The sequence below is a fragment of the Xenopus laevis genome, chromosome 2L (genome assembly GCF_017654675.1).
Source record: "Xenopus laevis strain J_2021 chromosome 2L, Xenopus_laevis_v10.1, whole genome shotgun sequence".
Classification (NCBI taxonomy): domain Eukaryota; kingdom Metazoa; phylum Chordata; class Amphibia; order Anura; family Pipidae; genus Xenopus; species Xenopus laevis.
This window is the reverse complement of record NC_054373.1, coordinates 108576301-108598163: the sequence shown is the minus strand read 5'-3', so window position 1 is coordinate 108598163 and position 21863 is coordinate 108576301. Positions and strand designations below refer to the sequence as shown.

General features: G+C 38.0%; 1 protein-coding gene across 4 annotated transcripts in view; it reads right to left on the bottom strand.

Annotated features, from left to right (window-relative positions):
• Positions 1-21863, bottom strand: part of LOC108708366 (RNA-binding protein Musashi homolog 2) — a 448133-nt gene that overhangs the window by 91970 nt on the left and 334300 nt on the right. For all 4 annotated transcript variants that reach the window (XM_018246988.2, XM_018246989.2, XM_041582303.1 and 1 more), the window contains exon 9: positions 14999-15113. In XM_018246988.2, coding sequence (XP_018102477.1) covers positions 14999-15113 — 115 coding nt within the window. The remainder of the gene's footprint in view (positions 1-14998; positions 15114-21863) is intronic.

Sequence of the window (21863 nt, the reverse complement as noted above, 5' to 3'; positions counted from 1 at the left end):
AACTGCTGTTGTTTTGATGAATCTTACACCACATTCCCATATTGCAAATATGCAAAGTAATAAAGATAATGGACATAAAATCTCAGGGTCTGACTGGCTCACTGGGAAAAATCCTGGTGGGTCCCGGTCCTCCTGGGCTCCACTCACTTCGCATGGAAGTCTCCCTCCTTGTTTGGCTCTCCAACCACATTCACAACCTGCCTTTATTCTCCTGACCCTCAACCTTCAGTGCCACATAATTATTCACAATGTTCCTGGGAGTGCCCAATATGACCTGTGATTGGCTATTTGGTAGCCCATATGTGGACTGGAGGCTCTATGTAGCAGTACACTTGGTTTTTATCCAACTAAAACCTGCCTCCAAGCCTGGAATTAAAAAATAAGCACCTGCTTTGAGGCCACTGGGAGCAACATCCAAGGGATTGGAGAGCAACATGTTGCTCACAAGCCATTTGTTGGGGATCACAGCTATAGAGAATATATCAGAGCAATAACGTGCACAAACCTCTTTAAACATCTCTGTATAACTGGATTTAGGGGGTTCAAGAAAATGGCTAATATTTCTGAAAAATTGCTGAGTGACAGAATATATGATATATATGGATATATGATAGAGATTATAATCTCATGAGTGATACCACAAGCTTTATAAGTGTTTGTATTTCTCTAGCCACTCAGGATGAATGCTATTTTTAAAGGCATATAAACAGACATTAAAAAGGAATGATGGGATACTTATTTTGGGGCTTTTCATCTGTACAGTTTCCAGCTCAGCTGAAGACAAAACACCTGGTTATGATCCCCATTAAATTCAGTGGCTATCGTCTGGAATTGCAGGTGTAGTGAGAGTTTCTTTGAAAAGCAAATACTTAGGGGCAAATTCACCGCCGAAGCGCCTAACGATAGCGTCAATTCGCTAGCGTTGGGCATTTTCGTTACTTTGCAAATTCACTAACGGACGCTAGCGTAACTTCACTAGCGTAACTTCGCACCCTAACGCCTGGCGAATTTGCGCAACGGACATAACTACGCAAATTCACTAACGCGCGTATTGTACTGAACACTACCTTTTACGCTAGACTTTACTTCGCCACCTCAGACCAGGCGAAGCGCAATAGAGTAGGTAGGGATTGCTTCAAAAAAAGGTCAAATTTTTTCTAAGTCCCAAAAAACGCTGGCGTTTTTTCTATATTATGGGTGATGGGCTGAAAAAGATCGAAAAAATTTTTGGGGCTCCCCTCCTTCCCCCCTACATTTCCTAACTCATGGCAACTTAACTATACAGTGGGCACATGTGTAGGGAAAAAAAATATTTATTTGATGTTTTGAAGGTTTCCCAGGCATTTGTAGTGCTGCTACATATTCCTCCATTGAAATTTGAATTTGGCGCCGTATGCAAATTAACCATCGCTAGCGTAACTTCGCTTCGCTTAGCGAATCAACGCTAGCACAACTTCGCAACCTTACGCTACCCCTGAGTGCAACTTCGGATTTTAGTGAATTTGCGGAGCGCTGGCGAAACTACGCCTGGCGAAGTGTGGCGAAGTGCGGCGAAGTTACGCCTGGTGCAACTACGAATCTTAGTGAATTTGCCCCTAAGTTGCTGAGTGACTACTGCCTTACCTGAGAACCCTGGCGACTGTTGCAGAAATCTACCTGTATTAGTGTGAGCATTTTTTTTCTCACCCACCAAACTGGAAAAAAACCGAAAGCTCTTTTCAACACATTTGTGTTTTTTCCATACAAGGGCAGGCTACATTTTGTATGCTTATAAGGGACAGTTATCTTTAGAATTATGCCTTTTATAAAGCCAAGCTAAAAGTGACTGTGAATTATTATCAGCAAACATTTCTGCTTCATCATTTATTGTGCCCCCATTTCTGGCACATTACAGAATGTTTGTGGTACAATTCTTCTTTTCTGCAGCAGATGGTGGATTCAGCACTATACTTTCAAAATGGCAATTGTTCATGCAGTTAGAAAAACATTTCACTATAACCCACTTTAGGCATCCTGTGCAAATGCTTTTCACATTTTTTTTTCCCATTTAAGGGTCATTTTATTGTATGAGTATACTATATAGATGATTGATTCTTCATTTCAGAGGGCAGCCAAGAGCAGCCTCAAGACTTTTCAAACATTTCAGAATCTTCAAACCATACCATAAAATTTACTATGACCTTCCATGACAGCCTCACAGTATATCAAAGTCAGAATAAAAGAGATTTATTTATGATAGACGTCTGAATCCAGTAATATTGTTTCTACGTATACACAAAGGGGCTGGTTTACAAACATTGGTGCTAAATTGCAGTTGCCAGTAGCAACCAATCAAGTGTTTGCTTTCATTTCTAACTTGTAGTAGACTATTCAAAATGAATTGCTGATTGATTGTTATTGGCTACTATAAATCAGCTTTATATTTGTCTGTTCAGAAAATATTCTGTCTTTATATGTATACCTATATAATGCTGCCAATTATTTAGGGTACTGATATCCAGCAGCATAAAAAATGCGGTTGGTGGTCTGTACAAAACAATGAAAGGTATACTGTATGTCCAATTCCTTCTAGTTGCTCTGTGCAGCAGCTCAGTTGAATAAACAAAACATCAACGATCACTACCTGGAATAAATGTTTTGCAGTCAATCTGCTGGAGTTCCTTTTCCTTTCCATCTTTGATGTTTTGTTTATCCAGCAGCATAGTCAGGTAGGTCCAACCATTTGTGGATTTATCTACCATACAGACGTGTGAGCAATCAAATGTCTTTTTTTTCTAAATAAATACCTCATTAATTTATCACAGGTAAAATCAGCCAAAGTATAAGAGGGAGATATTTACACAATTTTATAATATCACAATAATGGAATAAATGTTTCTAAAACACAAATTTGATTATAAAAATGAAAAAAAAAAAAAATGAAAAATGTCAATCCTGAACTACAGGGAATTTAGCATTACAGCTGCCACCTAAATTCCATTATATATATATATATATATATATATATATATATATATATATATATATATATATATATATATATATATATATATATATATATATATATATATATATATATGTTTTTTCTCAAGAACAGTACAGTACCATGCTGACCCTTCATACGCAAAGCCTGGACCTGCCTTTCGCCATACCTTTTAAATTCTACCAATGCAATGGTATTATCCAAGTGTGCCACTCAAGTCTTCCCCATAGATCATGCTAAATTTTAAAACTTCAAAAAAATGTAACTTTTTGGAAGAAAATGTGTCATTTGCAAAAAAATGCAAAGTGGTCAGAAAAAAAATGCAAGTTGGTCAGATAAGAAATAGCCATTGTAGAAAAACTGAAGGCCCAATGCAATTTCCATACTTGACAGCAGCAGTGGTGACCGAATAAATGCTGCTACCAGAAAACAGGCTTTCCCATCTAGTGCTGCCTATTATAGTCTTGTCTTATGCTATCTATAAAACAACAAGGCTAAACTTCTCCATACCTTTCTCTGTAGGGTAATGCAGGTGCAAATAACTGGTTTGAGCTAATATTATACATAACACTGAAGAGATCCTAGATGGAACAGCCCTGTTTAAAGTTTCATCAAGTGTTAAGTATATTCCGTTTAACATGGGACCTAGGTGCGAAGGACACATTTGTAAGTATGTTTTGTCTTGACCTCCCCCTGTAATTCAGGACATTTATAAAAAATGTATTCGGCCTGGCTGACTCCTCACACTGCATATCAGCAGAATTAATGCCTCGCACATTCTCTGCGTTAAATGCAGGATCTGGTTAAAATGATCTGTATTAGATAAGAATAGGATTTTTTTTTCTATTTTAATACACACCTAGTTCAAGTGGGCAATATGAACAGAATATATTTTTATAAGTTAAATAAATATCTTCCTTATGATAGTTCTACTGCTTGCAAAGCATACTGAAGGAGAGCTTTAGTGTATGTCTTAGTTTAAAGCTGTTTTGGATTATTTGAACCAAATGGTAGTATGGATGGTACCTGTATATATTTTATTCTTAACTGATTTTCTTCTTCAAGTGTGGAGACTTATAAAGCACATGGCATGCCATTTGCTTCATACATCACCTTGTTGCTATTTGCTTTAATGGCAACTAGCCAGAGTCCTAAAAGTTGTTTCTCTACCACTGTAGGGATTCTTTCATGATTTTTATGGTGTAGTTTTTACTTCTAAATTACACTGTTTACATTACAAATTATTCACTCAACCATATAAAATTTTATTCATGAACCATCAAGTGTATGTTTTTTAGCTGTAATATTGGTGTAATATTCGAATGTAGGCAGCTATCTTGCAGTGCAGCAGTAAAGAGTGACTGAAGTTTATCAGAGCAAAGTCACATGACTGGGGGCACCTTGGAAACTGACATGTCTAGTCCCATGTCGGATTTCAAAATTAGAAATGAAAAATGTGTTTGCTCTTTTGAAAATGAATTTCAGTACAGAATTCTGCTGGAGCAGCACTATTAAATTATGTTTACCTTTAACGTGTTGACCTTAAAGGGCACCAATCATGACCAAAATCATTTACTAAGTAAATACACTATGTGAAAGTTCAAGAAATCCGATTTTTAAAACAGTTAGAATTGTTTGTATAATGTAAATGAGCAGCTCACTATACCTTCTGCAAAATCTCCCCTATCTCCACTGCAGTTCTAGCTGAGGCAGCCATCTTGGATTTCACTGGCTCCTCCTACCTATATCTTCCCAGCCAACTGTAGCTCTGAAATCTCGCACATGCTCAGTTCAAATTCCTTGTTGCTTATCAACCCTTCTAAGCTATTTTCAAATCAGCCAAACCTGTGTGTTAGCTGCTGTTCAGTAGTGCTGCCACCTGCTGGAAGTTAGCAGGTGGCAGCACTTCTAGTGGATACTTCTAGTGGAGGAGTTTACTAAAACAAGGCATTCTGGGTAGAATACTCAAAGCAGTGTTACAATCTGAGCATGCTCCTCAAATTTGCACATTAGAGTCTGTTAGAGTCTCAATATGGCCTCCCTCAGTGAAAGAACCCATTTGACAAAGAAAGGGATTTTTTTAAAACCTGCAGTTTTTTCAAAAAACTATATATGTAGTTTGATTAAACGTGTTTAGCTTGTACTGGTCAGATTGTTAATATGTGTTTGATTTTGGCTGTGATAGGTGCCCTTTAAGTGATCAGACTCCACTAATCTATAGTATGGACACATAGGTTTGATGTGAAAAATGTACCACATGATATACTGTTTTTGTCACTGAATTGAATCTGGCCAAATAAATAGAACTGTAATCATGACCCGAGCCTGCATTTAAAGACTGGGGATTGTTATGTGTAAAGGAAAGTCTATGATAGTTTTATTTATTTTCAGGTGGGTTTTTGTTCCATTGCAAAGGAATGGTGTGCACACTCAGTAGCTAATCTTTAACGCTGCGGCTCCCTGATGGGTGGCAGCTGTGACTCTCGTTTATTTACCTTGCTTTAATTCCAAACACTGACAGCAAGTGAAAGAGAACTTTGACAACACAGTTCAGTGGTGGCAACAGCTTCATTGTCCCAAAATAGACAGATGCAATAACCAGCTAGCTATCCACCTGAGACGGCTCGCATGGCTCCAAATTCAGTTTCTAGGTAACATTTCTTTTTGGTTGCACTCTCCCTGCATTGCAAGGAAATAATTATAGTCAATTACTACCAGTAACATAATCAGAGTCATATATTGAATTAATTGCTCATTTATGATGTTGCTTTATTATAGAGCCATCATACTCTACAGCAGGGCTGTCCAACTGGTGGCCCGCGGATGGCCCCCCACATGCTGTGTCTGTTTACCATATGTAAGATTTAAAAGGTATGACTACAGAGATTAACTGGCCCCTGCGTTGTTTAAACCTCAAATTCAGACTCGAATCCCCTGTATTGTTCACAACTGTGATCCCTCTGCATTGTTCACACTTGTGACACCTCTATTGTTTACACCCTAAAGTCCTGTACTGTTCACCCCTGAGACCCAGACTGAAACTGCCCACATTGTTCACCTGATCACACCTTATTCAAAATGCTAATGGTGCACCAGCACTGTGTCACTGTATGTAGTACATATTAGAATGATAGCTTTCCCCGTCTCCTGCTCTGTTCTGCCTTCCATCCCTGTGTGTGCCATTCTCTGCTTATTCAGTGCTGCTTGTGTGTGCCATTCTCTGCTTGCCCAGTGCTGCTTGTGTGTGCCATTCTCTGCTTGCCCCATGCTGCTTAGGTGTGCCATTCTCTGCTTGCCCAGTGCTGCTTTTGTGTGTCATTCTCTGTTTGCCCAGTACTGCTTGTGTGTGCCATTCTCTGCTTGTCCTACGCTACCTGTGGGTTTGTTTTTGGAGTTTGTTAGCATTTGGAAATTGATGTTAAGGGTTCCTAAGGTGTTTAATCATGTGTTGGGGGGGGGGGTTGTTGTATTATCCACAGGTGAGGATGAGGCATATGGATTTAAGGGTATGTTTTAACATACTGTAACTTACATTTTTCACATATGAGTGATGAGGGATTTCTCTGCAGCGAGCACCAACCATTTGTTTTTTTTGGTGTGTTACCACCGTTAATGTGGATATAATCTTAAAAGTTCTTTTGGTAACATGGGTGTGGTTTACAGTGGGTGTGGTTTAAAAGGGGGAGTGGCCAACACTGACTTCCATTATCGACCCTCCACCACATATGCCAGTAAAATGTTGGCCCTCGGTACCACAGAAGTTGGACAGCACTGCTCTACAGCAAAGACCAGACCTGTGGCATGGCTGCCTGTAAATATAAGTGTAGAATTCAAGTTGTTTCTACATACAGTAGCACATCTTAATAAAAAAATTTAAATAACATTTATTGAAATTGTTCCTACTAGAAGTGAGCAGATAAATGGAATGTTTATTGTTGGGCTTTTTGTTTTAAAAAATGCTATTCCGATCCAATGATAAAGGAGAATTGGTTACCCTTCTGTATCATGAACTTGAAAATATTCAAACAATTCAATAGTTCAGGTTTCTTCAAGTTTGATACAGAAGGATCCATATGTATTGTCTAACTGGTAACACTGAGAAATTCAGACAGGGTATACTAACAAAAAGTATTCCATACCTCTCAAGATGCCATCAAATTACCGCTTCCTATACCCCCACCCTTTTTGGCCACATGAAAGAAATCCTATTTTTTTAAAAAAACACATAGCCCCAATAAGACAGACAAGTAAGCAGTTACATTGGATCTTGACAACCTAAGCCCTTGATCCTATTTTCATCCCAAAACACAAAATGGCACAAATTAAGCAAAAATCCATTGCAAAAAAGGGACAAATTGCAGGGGTGGCCCTTTTCTGTTGCACTTCCCCTTGTGAATTACATCAACTCTGTTTGCAATGTCACCAGCTACAAAGAAGAATGTTGTGTACTGCTTGTAATTCCTCAGCCAATTGCAGGCAAAGTTTAATTGACTTTAATTCATATAGGTCATTGATTATGGAGTTTGCAGTGATTTCAGATACCAAAGCTGTCCCCAAAACAAAAGCTGATAAAGAAAATGCATTTATCGAATCTGACTCCCTCCAACTCGAAGGAAATTGGATTGTCAGTTTCAATAAATGTTTCGCATGTGGCATTATAACTTGCCGTTACTGAGGCCACACCTAATCGAATTGAAGGGGGGCAGATATTAGAGTAATGTAGATCTGAGCTAAGCAGAGCCAGGTTATTTCACATTCTCCCCCTGTCCCTCAGCATTATTTGCTATAATAAAAATGCACACTAACCAGAATGTGGCCAGAAATTGTTAAAGAATAATTTTGTTATATGATTTGAAACATTAAACAGAACCAGGATAAACCAAGTCCAATATCTGATACAAATAAGCCTAAACATGAATATGGTGTTACCGTGTTGTGACTGCCACATGATGGGCCAACGTGAGAGGCGTGAGGAATAAAGGCTAAGGTCAAAGACCAGCAGGACACAAGTGATAGATGAAACTCCACAGGCAAGTGAGTGCTGGAGCTCAGAAGTGTGAAACTGACCCTGTTCACCTCTCCTTCCTTCACATTAAAACAAGGTTGATGCCGTGACTGTGAACACTGGTCCCGTCAGGTCTCAGGTTGAAAACCAAATTGGAAAAAAAACTATTACAAACCTTTTGAAATAAAAAGGATCATAGCAAATGTACTAATCCAACTGCTGGGAGGCAGTAGTTTATTATAGGCAGCTTAAGCACCCGCCAAAATGTATTAAACCAAATTATTATTAGGATACTTTTTTTTTTTTTTTTTAAACAATCCAGATTTCCTCGGAGCATGTAATTAAACCCACATCCGCACACCACTGGAGTCAATAATAAAAGGATTATGATCTGTTCAATGCATGAATGAAATATACCGGTTGTTTAAAGAATCTGAAACAACAGCAAATAAGGATTTTGTTTTCAATAGCTTTAATTGAAAACTCGTGTTTGAGATAACATATAAATCTACAGGTTATCCCACGAGTAAGAAGAAGAGCTGATGCGTGTGATCTGAGTGCTATATCCAATAAATGGTGCCAAAGGTCACTGCCTTGCTGTCTCTGACCCTTAAACAACATTAAACCTATAGCACAGGGCAATTTAAAGGCATCTCTAACAATGAACTCCATTGTTAGAAAGTGACTCCTTTCCCGAAATGGACAAACATACAGAAACAAATTAATTTATGAAATCATAAACGTGTGGGCATGGGATATCAATATGTAAATGTGCCGCCTTCTTTGGCATGTTGTGATGCTAGGGCTTACACCTAAATCATCTATATTTGTAATAGATTTAAAAGACCTATGTCATTATAAAATTCCTCCTCCCCATATAAAGCACCAAAAAAGCTATTTCATATAACCTCTGCAGAACTGTCAAAGCGACATTAGGAGATGAGAATAAATGTGTGACTCAATTTCTCTCCAGGAGAAAGGATCATTTTTAGTCTGAATGAACATACTGCATCCTTCATCATTCTATTTTGGTGAATAAGAGTAAAACAGTCTATTTAAGACATCCATTTAAATGCAAATTTGGATATCCCAGGAGGAAATGTTAATCATTTAAAAGGAAGAGAATCTTTAAGGCCATTCTTGAAAGCGAAATAACCAGCAAGATGAAGGATTTTTTTGTTGGCATACAAACTGTTTACAGGTTGAGATCTCCTATCCTAGTTTAGCACAGGAAAGAAAATTACATATAAGGGGGAAATAATAATTTAATAATTTAATTTAAAGAGAAACAGGTTATATTCACAAGAGCCCTAAAGGCCGTCTAAATACTGGTAAGAGGCCCTTATTCTAAGTGAATCTTCAGTATAAACACATAGGGACAAATTCACTAAGAATCGTAGTTGCGCCAGGCGCAGCTTCGCCAGGCGTAGTTTCGCCAGCGCTCCGCAAATTCACTAAAATCCGAAGTTGCGCACAGGGGTAGTGTAAGGTTGCGAAGTTGCACTAGCGTTGATTCGCTAAGTGAAGCGAAGTTACGCTAGCGATGGTTAATTTGCATACGGCGGCAAATTCAAATTTCAATGGAGGAATACGTAGAATCACTACAAATGCCTGGGAAACCTTCAAAACATCAAATAAATTTTTTTTTTGCCCTACACATTTGCCCACTGTATAGTTAAGTTGCCATGAGTTAGGAAATGTAGGGGGGAAGGAGGGGAGCCCCAAAAAATGTTTCGATCTTTTTCAGCCTATCACGCATAATATAGAAAAAACGCCAGCGTTTTTTGGGACTTAGAAAAAATTTGACCTTTTTTTTAAGCAATCCCTATCTACACTATTGCGCTTCACCTGGTCTGAGGTGGCGAAGGAAGTCTAGTGTAAAAGGTAGCGTTCAGTATATTGCGTGAATTTGCGTAGTTACGTCCGTAGCGAAAATTCGCCAGGCGTAAGGGTGCGAAGTAACACTAGCGAATTTACGCCAGCGTTCGTTAGTGAATTTGCACAGTAAAGAAAATGCCCAACGCTAGCGAATTGATGCTAGCGTTAGGCGCTTCGGCGCTTAGTGAATTTGGGTCCTAAATGGAGACTTGAGGTGGCCATAAATGTTACAATTACGATCTTTCCTGGAAAAGATCTTTCCAAGAAAGATTGTTTGTTTAAACACGTGTAGAACTGAACCATCAGATATACAGGTAGAAACAATAGAATTCTACCTGTAGCTGATGATTCAGGACTAACAGCGGCCGATGTTCAGGTCCCTTCAAAGGCTCCCGATCAAAATTTTACACCTTGGCCAATCAACGAGCCGACTGATATCCAAGTCTTCTGCCCATATCGGTCAGCTTGTATCCCACCATCTTTAGTACAAGTATGGGACCTTTTATCAAGAATGCCAGGGACCTGGGGTTTTCTGGATAACAGATCTTTCTGTAATTTGTCTCTTCATACCTTAAGTTTAGTGTAAAATTCGTTAAACGGTAACTAAAGCCAATTGGCTGGTTTTGCCTCCAATAAGGATTAATTATATCTATAATTTGGATCACATACAATGAACTGTTTTATTATTACATTTAATTAATTTTTAGACATTTGGATTATTTGGATAAAATGGAGTCTATGGGAAACAGCCTTTCTGTAATGCAGAGCTTTCTGGATAATAGTTTTCCAGTAAACGGATCCCATATCTGTACACCCTGAGGACATTACAAACAAACTGCACATTATAGGTTTTTCATGCTTTCTGGAACCAGCCTTCCAGTAATTCTGAGCTTTCTGGATAACGGGTTAAAGTGATGGTACTGTATATACCATGTAGATTTACTGAACTCTACAAAAACCTGCAACAGCAGACTTTCTTAAAAGACCTACACGTGAATACCATTTGTAGCTAAGCAATACGCCACCACACACATGATGGACTCCATATGTTGACAAACTATACTCTAAAATCTCCATCTCAGAAAAATCATGGGAGTTCTGCCAGAGAACAAATGCAAAGGTATATTTGGGAGATTTGCTTCCCAGGTTGCTCCCTGTGTTCCTTAACCCTGTGCAGGTGACATGACTAGTAGATCATTAAACTTCAGAATTAAAAAAAAAAATAGAAATGCTCTTTTTTGTATACTGAGGGCAGCTACAGAAGTTGTTTCGTGATGTCATTACTCTGGAAGCAACCACTAAAGCTTAATATGAAAACCCCTACAGGCCATGTGCATGGTACCAAAACATAAGAGGTGAAGTAATAAATGTTTACTAGACCTGGGTAATTGTTGGGTCTTTTATACCATTACCCCACAGGGCATGCACTCAACCATTTGGTAATAAGCAATGTCTATATTGTGAAGCTAAACTTTATCAGGGATATAGCATCAGAGGATGATTGAAGATTGTTCATATAGAGTAAATAAACATGTCATATTCAGTATTCCAGTAAATTCTACACAAAACAAATGCAATGACTATAGTCAATAGCAAACCATTTGTATAATAATTAGAGGTTATAGGGCCTGAAAAAAAAAATCTGTCAGAGCTCTGCATCCTGAAGAACAAGAGTCCCCAATCGCCGGGCCGCGGACATGAAGTGGGGCACCAAACAATTAACACTGACCCCTCTGACCCCCTTCCTGACCCAATGACAGCCCCTCCCCCTTGCAAAAAAAATTTGGTTCTTCTTTGGACCCCGTGCCAAAAAAGGATGGGGACCCCTGCTGAAGAAGACAAAACGTTTAAATGTCACAGTACTTTTTAAGCCATTTCTATCCCTTAGCTCCATTAACTTCAGCACCTGTATAAAGCACTGTGCTTCCCTTTGAAGCAGTCTGAGGCTATGAACCTGGGCCTACAACTTTTGAAGTTCTTTCAATTGTTCCTTCTATTCTTGGCCATTATCCAGCTCGTTACCATAACATTATGACTGGAATGCAAAGTCAAGAATACCGAGGCAAATATTATACATAAAAGCATGCTATCCAAAAAAAAACCCAAATATGTCTGCCCTTCCTAACACAGACTTTCATAGAATGGTTTAGCTTATACAGTTCCGTTAACGGAATCTGACAGCAAGAGAAGTGACAAAATCCAACAGGCTGACAGCAAGAACAGTGACACAAACTTGACACATCTAACCAATGCATACTCCCACAGAGGTCATCACTTTTATCTTTAATCCATTTATATAGACACCCTCCAGCTGGTGCTGGCTTTACACAAAGCTATTATAGAAGAAGTACGAGCAAAGAGTGCACAACCATAGAACCCACTTCGAACAGAACAGTTTTGTCCCTTTGGGATTTAATAGCAGAGGATTTGTTTCTGTCTATGTTTTGTAAAGGCAGTTAAGTGGCTGACAACCAGTCACTTTTTTAATTACAGGGAACAAAAAAAAAAAAAAGTGCCAACATTCCTTCACTGCAGAGATGACAGCCATAAAGACAATCTCTTGAGATCAATTTCATAAGTCAGAAAAGTCATAAGCATTGTTCTCTCAACGCCATAGAAAACTGTGATTTCATTTCAGCATGCTGCTTGGGGTACTCATTCTCAAGTGCATATTTTCATATATTTTCTTTCCTTTGAAAGTATATTTTTAAACATTTTGCAAAAATTCAATTGTGAATCAGTGTTCAATTTGACAGCTTTGAAGCCTAGAAATTGCCTTCACCTGATATCCTAATTAAAAGGTTTGAACAATCTGCTTGTTTTTTATTTGTGAAATACAGGCATGGGACCTGTTATCCAGAATGCTTGAGACCAGGGGTTTTCTGGAAAAAACCAAAATTTGGACCTCCATAACATAATAATTTGAAAAAGAAATAAACCCAACTGGATTCTTTTGCCTTCAATTACAGATTGGAGGGTTGATTAGTTGAGATCAAGTTCAAGGTACTATTTTGTTATTACAGTGAAAAAAGAAATCATTTTAAAAATCTGAATTATTTTCAAATAAAATAAAGCCTATGGGAGGGGACGTTCCTGTAATTTGGAGCTTTCTAGATAACAGGTTTCAGCAATGGTAGGGATTTTTTTTAGTTGTTTTGTTAACACAGGCGTCTAATCTTGTTTTGGTTGTAAAACCTAAAGGCTTCAGGATATGGCCATGTAAATGGGTGCTTTCTGATTTTGTTGATGGTATAGGCAAAACTAAAGGAGCTATTCACAACACAGAGTAGTAGGAAAGGCACATCATCTTTGAAAAAGAAAATAAAAGAAGTGTAGAATATGCATTCCTCAATTAATACCATGCACAGCTGATCGGGCTGGATGGAACATTTTGAGCGGGCCCCAAACATCGGCCATTGTTAGTGCTCAGATACAGGTAGAATTCTATTCTTTCTACGATATCTGACGATTCAGCTCTACATGTGCGTACTGAAACGAACAATCTTTTTTGGAAAGATCGTCTATGGCCACCTTAAGTTAGTTCCCCTGCTGATGAACAGAAAGGCAATAAATTAATTTCCAAGATAAAAAAAAAAAAAAACATTTCTGTGTTGATAAGAAATCATAGTGTGGTGTCACATGGACATGTTGATCAAAAGGCCCACTACTTGTCACCCATGGCAAGATGTTGTCATTTTTAACATTGCTACAAGAGGAGGTAATTGAAATGCTGTGTGCCACAGTCCATACAATAAGGCAAATTAGCAGGCAGGTAACTCTATGAGATGTCAATAAAAAGAAAACATATGCTCCAGGGATCTTGGTCTAAGCAAATGTCTTTAGGATACTGGAGGACAGGTGCCAACAATGCTATGCAAAACTGAGCCATTTCCTTTACTCGAATAGTTCTTCACCAGGTATTCTTAAATATTGAACTTTATTCAATACTGATGTAAAAATGTGATATATTATGTACTTCATTTGTCTCCACATGCATTGGAGGGTCCCATTCTCTTTTTATGTTTTTAAGGATTAGGGTATGATTTGAAAATTTGTTATTGAATACATGCAATAGTACATTTAAAGGGATTCTGTCGCGGGAAAATGTGTATATTTTCAAAACGTATTAGTTAAAAGTGCTGCTCCAGAAGAATTCTGCACTGAAATCTGTTTTTCAAAAGTGCCAACAGATTTTTTTATATTTAATTTTGCAATCTGACATGTTGTCAGTTTCCCTGGTGCCCTCAATCATTGAACTTGTGCTCTGATAAACTTCAGTCACTCTTTAATGCTGTACTGCAAGTTCGAGTGACATCACCCACCTCCCTTTACCCCCCAGCAGTCCTTCAGCAGAACAATGGGGAGTTAACAATATAACAGCTTCTTGGCACAAGATAACAGCTCCCTGAGTGTTCCACTGCGACTCCTCAGTTACATTAAGATAGCTTATCTGAAAGCAGTATCATTGTGCAGCACTGGCTCTTTCTAAAAGCACAGGAGTGGTACAATCACCACGTATAAATGTGACTTTCTATAAAGGAGTATCTGCTTAAATTTAATTTTGTAAATGCTTCCTTTATCTTGTCTGCAGATTAGATATTGTCACTTATTTTTAGGTAAGCTTTAGGGTAATGGCACATACGGCAATTGTATGGAGGGAACAAAACACTCAAATAACTCTGAATGGGAATCGCCTGCAAGCAGCCAGTGCAGTCAAGCGCTTATATCTCCAAAATGCTCAGTGCTAACCCTAATTAGAATATTCAAATTTGCCTGCAAACAAAAAAATTGTCACCTTCAGTTGTCCTGTCATGTAAGTGTTCGGATTCTGTTCAACACTTTGGATTCAGCTGAATCAGAATCCTGTAAATAGTGCTGGGATTCAGCAGAATCCTAAAGTAAATACTGGATTTAGTGCATGCCTAGTTTTTATATGATAACATACACACTGATGGCTCTCATATGACCTGAAAAAATGCAGAGAATCCCTGCTATACAGCAGAGGATGATTACTATTGTTTTATTATTACAGAGAAAACAGAAACCATCTGTAAAAATGTGAATTTATTGATTACTCTGACCTTCCACCTCAAAGCATTGTTTTGTCCCGTTCATGATACAAGCACACTTACCCAGCATTCCCATCCCTAGCATGAATGCATCCATGGTGTAGGGAAGGCCCCTTGCTCGTCCTCTCGTACCGGGAGGAAACATGACTTCCTTAGGTTGTGCTTTCTTACATTCAACCTATTGAGAGAAGACAAGCAAAATGAGATGCAAATGAATTCCATTCAAATGTCACATAACAATACCAAAGGCAAGAGCAAAGAAAATGTGCATTATATATTTAGCTTCTCTTTCTTGTGAACTTTAAAATATAGGACATTTGGCTGAGCAGATTACTGAATACTACTGTTGTATTAGGTCAAACAATCTGCCACTGGTCATATTACAGAGTGTCTATGGGTGGGGAGGAAGAAGGAAAAGCTTTATCAAAAATAACTGGACCGGTAGACAGAGACATAGTATTTGAACTTCTTTGTGCTGGAAGTTACTATCCAATTATACAAAATATCAACACTGATCCAACCTGGACATTTAAAGACATCATTGAACATAAAATTACCCTTTTCCATCCCTGCACATTACTCTGCTGACAAACCCTGTTAGCCCAAAATAGTGATTTTATCAGCAGCCTTCAAACAGGATCTCTGACCAATGCAGTCAGAAAATGTTGTAATTATTATAGCTAGACTCTCAGCCAGAAAGCACAGCAAAAATGCTGCTTTGTTAAGAGAGGGAGACCAAACTATTTAATGATTTAAGAGGTCAGAGAGAAGCATTGGCCTGTCGTGCACTGCACCAGCCGGCTTTGAATGACACCCTTTTTGGGGGAACAGATGGGGGGTCATCTGAATATACCATTTACTACAGTCTGGGGGAAAAAATTAGCATTGGAAAAAAATATTACTCTATTAAGGGCCTCAAGACATTTGAATTTAAAATCGTTAAAATAATACTTCCTTAAACCAATAACACAAGGAGAGCTTTTAATTCCAGGCAGAGGAAGGAATTTGTGTTTTAATTTATGGATTAATTCATCTCTCACTAGATAATGGATTATCGTTCACTCTGTGGACTCCAAGGAGATGGTGGAAATCAGCTTTTCCTCCATCGGAATAGTGTAAGTCTTGGAGACACAGCAAGCATGGGCCTATTTCCAGAACTGGATTAGTTAAAATAACATTTTCATGTTACTCTGCCTTTTTTGGCTAGTTAGCAGGGAAGCAGGGAATATTCTTTGTACCTGCTATTATACAAGAATGAACAGGACCATGAAATAAATCCCTGACATTGTGAACATTTTATTATCGCAGTTCACCATAATTTGGGTCTGAATGTCACCTTATAACAAGGCAATTACTGACTAGTGATCATTAACAAGTCATCCCTATTCAAAGTGTCTTTAAAATAATATACCCAGTCAAAAGACAGAGCAGCACAGAAGAACACTGATCTGCATTTCATTGTATTCTTTCATTTAGATGAACGGGGGGAAAAAAAAAAAAAAAAAGAATTTCGTTACAAAAGTCCCAGTGAAAAGCCTAAAATCTGAGGCATTCAACACAAATCAAACTCTACAGATGGCAAGTAGTGTGGTATTCATACTACAATGCCATCAAACAATATAATAAAGAATAAAAATATACTTGGGCAATGTTACTGTACTAAGGGATGCTTAAGGATTTATGAAGCTCCGAAATTCTACAATAGAAACATAATCACAATACACCAGCCAACAGCAATATCCTTACCTTACTTATATTAACAATATTAACAATATGAGTGCATGTACAGATTTAATCCTGCATATATAACCACGATTGTACCCTGCAAAAGGAAGCAAATACAGTGACTGGGGGGCCTAGGAGGTATAGAGGGTCTAGTGCAGCTCTGATTTATACACAGTTTCAATACAGTATACATGTATATAAAAATAAGGGATGTCCTAAAATGACCCATGCTTACTCTATGATAATTTTGTATACACAATGAAACTTGTGTATTTGTTAATCTAATATTATTGACAAGGTTTCCTTTAAGCAGCTAAATACTGAGTGAATATCTGATTTATGGGTAGGCATATATCATCAGAGGATTCAATAAAATAATTTTGCCCTCGTGGCAAAAAAAAGATGAATACCTAAGTAGCTCCCTCTCTTACGGATGTGCTTTTCTATTTTGATGTTCACAAATACATAATGCCTATGTCCATTATTTCAGCCCCTCATTGCAGGAGGCAGCAAGAGAGACGACCAGATCATTGAGCACTTCTTTCTCTTTAGAACCAATCACTGGATCTGGTAACACCTCATACAACTACTTGTGTAGTGCAGACAGATGCAAATGTCCTTAGAGATGGAGAGCTGAAGGTGTCAGTGGGGTAGGGGAAAGTTTGGATGGAATAAAAGATATGCTTCAGGGCGCTGGTGGTCTCAGGGCAGTGGTACCATTGATGGATCTTTACAGTTTTCCTATTTAAATTTAAGTTAAAAAATAAAAAAAAAATCTCATTCATGAATAGTTGAGCTAGATGCAAATCTTTGTTGTGTTCTTATGATTCTTATGAAAATTAACGTACTCTACGTACTAAAGCATTTTTCAATGTCCCATTCTTCACTTTTTCATTCGAAAGTGTTGGGAAGGTCTGTGTTAGTGAAAACCATTCTAACCTATAGCCAAAATGGTTACAGAGAATGTTTTTTGCTGCAGGTAAAAAGTCTTATAACAGCATTTGTAGGAAAGACTTGATCTATTGCTTTTTTTCCATGGAGAGAAAAAAATGATAGCTATTGAGAATTGAGAATAAATATGCCCCATAATGTACAATTACAATCTACATTATTCAGTAGCGGACTTCTTAGCCAGCATGCTCCAAAAAACGGCATCAGCTTTTTAATCTTACCAGATCCAGAAAATCTGCTCCAAACTCTAGTCCATTAATCTGATTGCTCGAATGCTCTGATTTACAGAGAAACCCTTTCTCCAGAAATGACCAGGTCTCAAGCATCCAGGATAACAGATCCCATAATTGTACTGGTATAAGCTGAGCTTTTATAATGGTAGAAGCAACACTGATCATTACACAAAATAAAAACCATACTGTACAGTATAGTGTGTCTAAACCATTCTTTTCCTAATACCCCTATCAGTGACAGTCTATTCATTGTCTTATGGATACCCGCTGCCTGTTACCAAGCAACCGCATGAAAAGAAATCTCAGGTTTATACAATCTTCATTTAGGGAGCGGAGGTTAACTCACTGTAATGGGATGATTTAAAACAAACACACCTACCCTTTGCTTTCCATTGCTCTAGTATAAAACCCGGAGGTAATAAAAGAGAGAAAGAAAGCACAAAACCATTTTACTGATATGTCACACATCCGGACGTGCGAAATATATCCTTTGATACATTTCTCAGAACACCTCCGTATTTCACAATATTTGTCATGTTGTTACAGCTTGGTGGAAATCATTTGACAGTAATGTGGGAAGGAAGAGACAGAGCAAGAGAACAAAGTGGAATGCTATGAGTGAAGTTTGGACTAATCTAGAGAAGGAAAAGGAAAAGAAATTCTTCAGCCAGGCCTAGATGCAGTCTTCAGAAGATCTATCACCCAGATGGAGCTCCAAAGAGTGCAACATTTGGTAGCAAAAGCCTCAAACATAGACAAATCACTGGAATTATGGAAAATGAAATATGCAAAGTAATGAGAGAAAAGACGTATGGAAATGATGTCAGGATATGTTGCTAGCAATAACAGCCCATTTTCTGCAGGAAAGTAGGATAGTGTTTTAGGGGGGAAAAAACTTTTCCAAGACTGAAAAGTAGAAATGTACAAGTTCGTACAAGTTTTTCAAAAATGGGGGTTCTATTGTATTTTGTTACTGGAAGATTGTACAGCAGAACCTCCTTTAAAGAGCCCCCAAAAATATGTCATTAGCAAAATCATACAGGAGTGCTTTAAAGGGTAAAGCATCTTCTGCTGCCTAAAAGATTTATACCAGATGGTCTATGACCATAAAAACTCATCTGACTCCAAACTGCCCTTTCAAATTTCTCCTCATGTCGGTAAGGTTACAAAATTCATAACACCTTTCATCTACTGATGGACAAATACATATTTTGACACATATTTATCAATATCCTTACTGAACGCATGTGTAGACAGATGTAAAATGTATCAATTATCAGGATTATTAATGGAAATTACTTTATGGCAGTTGAAGCCAAGTTAAAAAACAGGGAGTGGTGCTTGGAAAAAAAAATCTTTAATTCTGGTCATACGCTTTATAGGACTGTGAGTGTCAAATCATGGGGACCCTGAGTTTATTTCAGGAGTCGATTAAGGGTTCAGTATATTATGCAAGTATACCATATGTAAAATAAACCCCTGGTAGGCTTGTTTTATTACAATAATCAGTTTATACTATATTTAATTTTATGCTGATATGTTCTGTATTTTAGAGCTTAAGCAAGGGTACATGGCAGTAAATGTAGATGTATATGAATGATCAAGTGGAGGCCAACATTTCCATGCCATGGGTTGAATTATTATTAAAAAACACATAAACATTAGGAGGTCGGTGGAGTTTTTAAGCCCCACTGCATGGCCTTAAAAACCGATAGGGCTTGTGGCTCTCCAACTCAGCAATAATGATAACTCGTTCCTACAAAGCCATTCTCAGGGTGGTATGCCAATTCATCGAGAATTTCTTGGAAAACAAATATACAAGATTCTAAATATCACAGAGTCATTTGTCCCACTTCTCCAATCCTTTCATTCCACACGTTCAGGATAATAATACAATCTCTTCTGGTTGCCTCAACAATTAAAAAGAAAATGCAGTTTGGATTAGCGCTGTCAGGAACAGTCACCCAGTAATTAGCTTCTGCAACCACATAACAGGCAACTGCTGATATCAGAGCGGCAAGCGCCGTTTAGGATTTTCACAGCATACGAAACCAGACACAAAACATTTATAAACAGACGACACATGTCAACGGAGAAAAATCCAGAATCTGAAATAGCATGCAAAATAATTGTGTGACATACTGTGCTTCCACTGCAATCTCTGCTTAATCATCACAGAAAGAGGGGAGCAGGAGTCAGCTAAGGATATGAACGTGTGGCTGGGAGAATCTGTATAGTACAGGTATGGGGCCTGTTATCCAGAATGCTCGGGACCTGGAGTTTTCAGGATAAGGGATTGTTCTGTCATTTGCATCTCCATACCTTAAGTCTACTATAAAATGATTAAATATTGAATACATCTAATAGGATTATTATGTGAATTTATTTATGTTATGTTAACAGTTTATTAAATAAACAAAATACTGTACTATTATTTTGTAAGATCCCTATTTTCACTATTTCATTGCCAGTATGTGAAAGGGTCAGCAAGATTCTTAGTCCAGAGGAATCATCATCATCATTTATTTATATAGCGCTGTCAAGATTACTGATATTAAGGTTTTTTTTAGTCTTGAACTGACCATCCTGTAGCTGTTAGGGGAATTTCAGCAGCAGATCAAAGGCCACAATCTGAGGACCCTGCCCTAAACCAAAGCCATTTAAAAGTATTGCAGATATAGTACAGTGCCACAGGTTTCAATGAATGTGTAACATGTACCAGTAATAGCATAAAGAACCGATAAAGTCATTACACCGTCAATCAAAGTCTCAAAGCTAAAGGAAGCTTGAGGCACTAACTGGTAAACCACAGCTCTGTAACTTGGGCTCTATTACTTACAAGACAAAATGTCAGTCACACTGCAGTGAACCACAACCACAGCTTTATCTGTCGAAAAATCTACCATGAATGAGCACTGTCTTACAAGTCGACGGTACGCAGAGGGACTAGCTGTGAGATTCAGGGTCTCTCAGCAGAACAGATTTAAGATGTGGAGTAGACAGCTAAATTAAAAACAGAATTAAATTAGCATGAATGGGTACACAGTTGTTCTAAAATTGGATGTATGGGATCCGTTATCTATAAACCGTTAACCAGAAAGCTCTGAATTATGGACCATAGACTCCATTTTATCCAAATAATCCAAATTTTTAAAAATGATTTCTCTTTTCTTTTTATAAATAAAACAGTACTGTGTACTTGATCCAAACTTAGATATAATTAATCCTCACTGGACGCAATAATTGATATGATTTTCTAGTACACTTCAGGTATGAAGATCCAAATTATGGAAAGATCCATTATCTGGAAACCTGTACCAGAATCATATGTTTATTATCTCCCATTAAAAGACAACTGGACCTGAATTCATAGCTTTTTATTCTTTTTGCATAAGGCCATTAGATTTAAAATACATTTTAAATACATTTTATTATCAACAGAAGTAGGCAGTGACAGTGCCAAACCATTACGATACAGGAACCTTTTCTAGTGTTCTTTATGCCCTTACAAGAGGGAATAGTCAATGAACCTGCCTAACAAGTGCTACGACTTGCTTTGAATGACTTTTAACTTTTTATAAGGCTTAATTAAAGTACCTTGGCTGCACTGCTTATCCCCTATGCTATATAAATTACACTCTAGGGGGCAAATTCACTAAGCGCCGAAGCGCCGAACGCTAGCGTTACTTCGCTAGCGTTACTTCGCAAACGTTACTTCGCTAGCGTTACTTCGCTAGCGTTACTTCGCTAGCGTTTGGCATTTTCGTTACTGCGCAAATTCACTAACGAACGCTGGCGTAGTTTCGCTAGTGTTACTTCGCACCCTTACGCCTGGCGAAGTTTCGCTAGCGACGTAACTACGCAAATTCACTAACGCGCGCAGTGTACTGAACGCTACCTTTTACACTAGACTTCCTTCGCCACCTCAGACCAGGCGAAGCGCAATAGAGTAGATAGGGATTGCTTCAAAAAAAGGCAAAATTTTTTCTAAGTCCCAAAAAACGCTGGCGTGTTTTCTA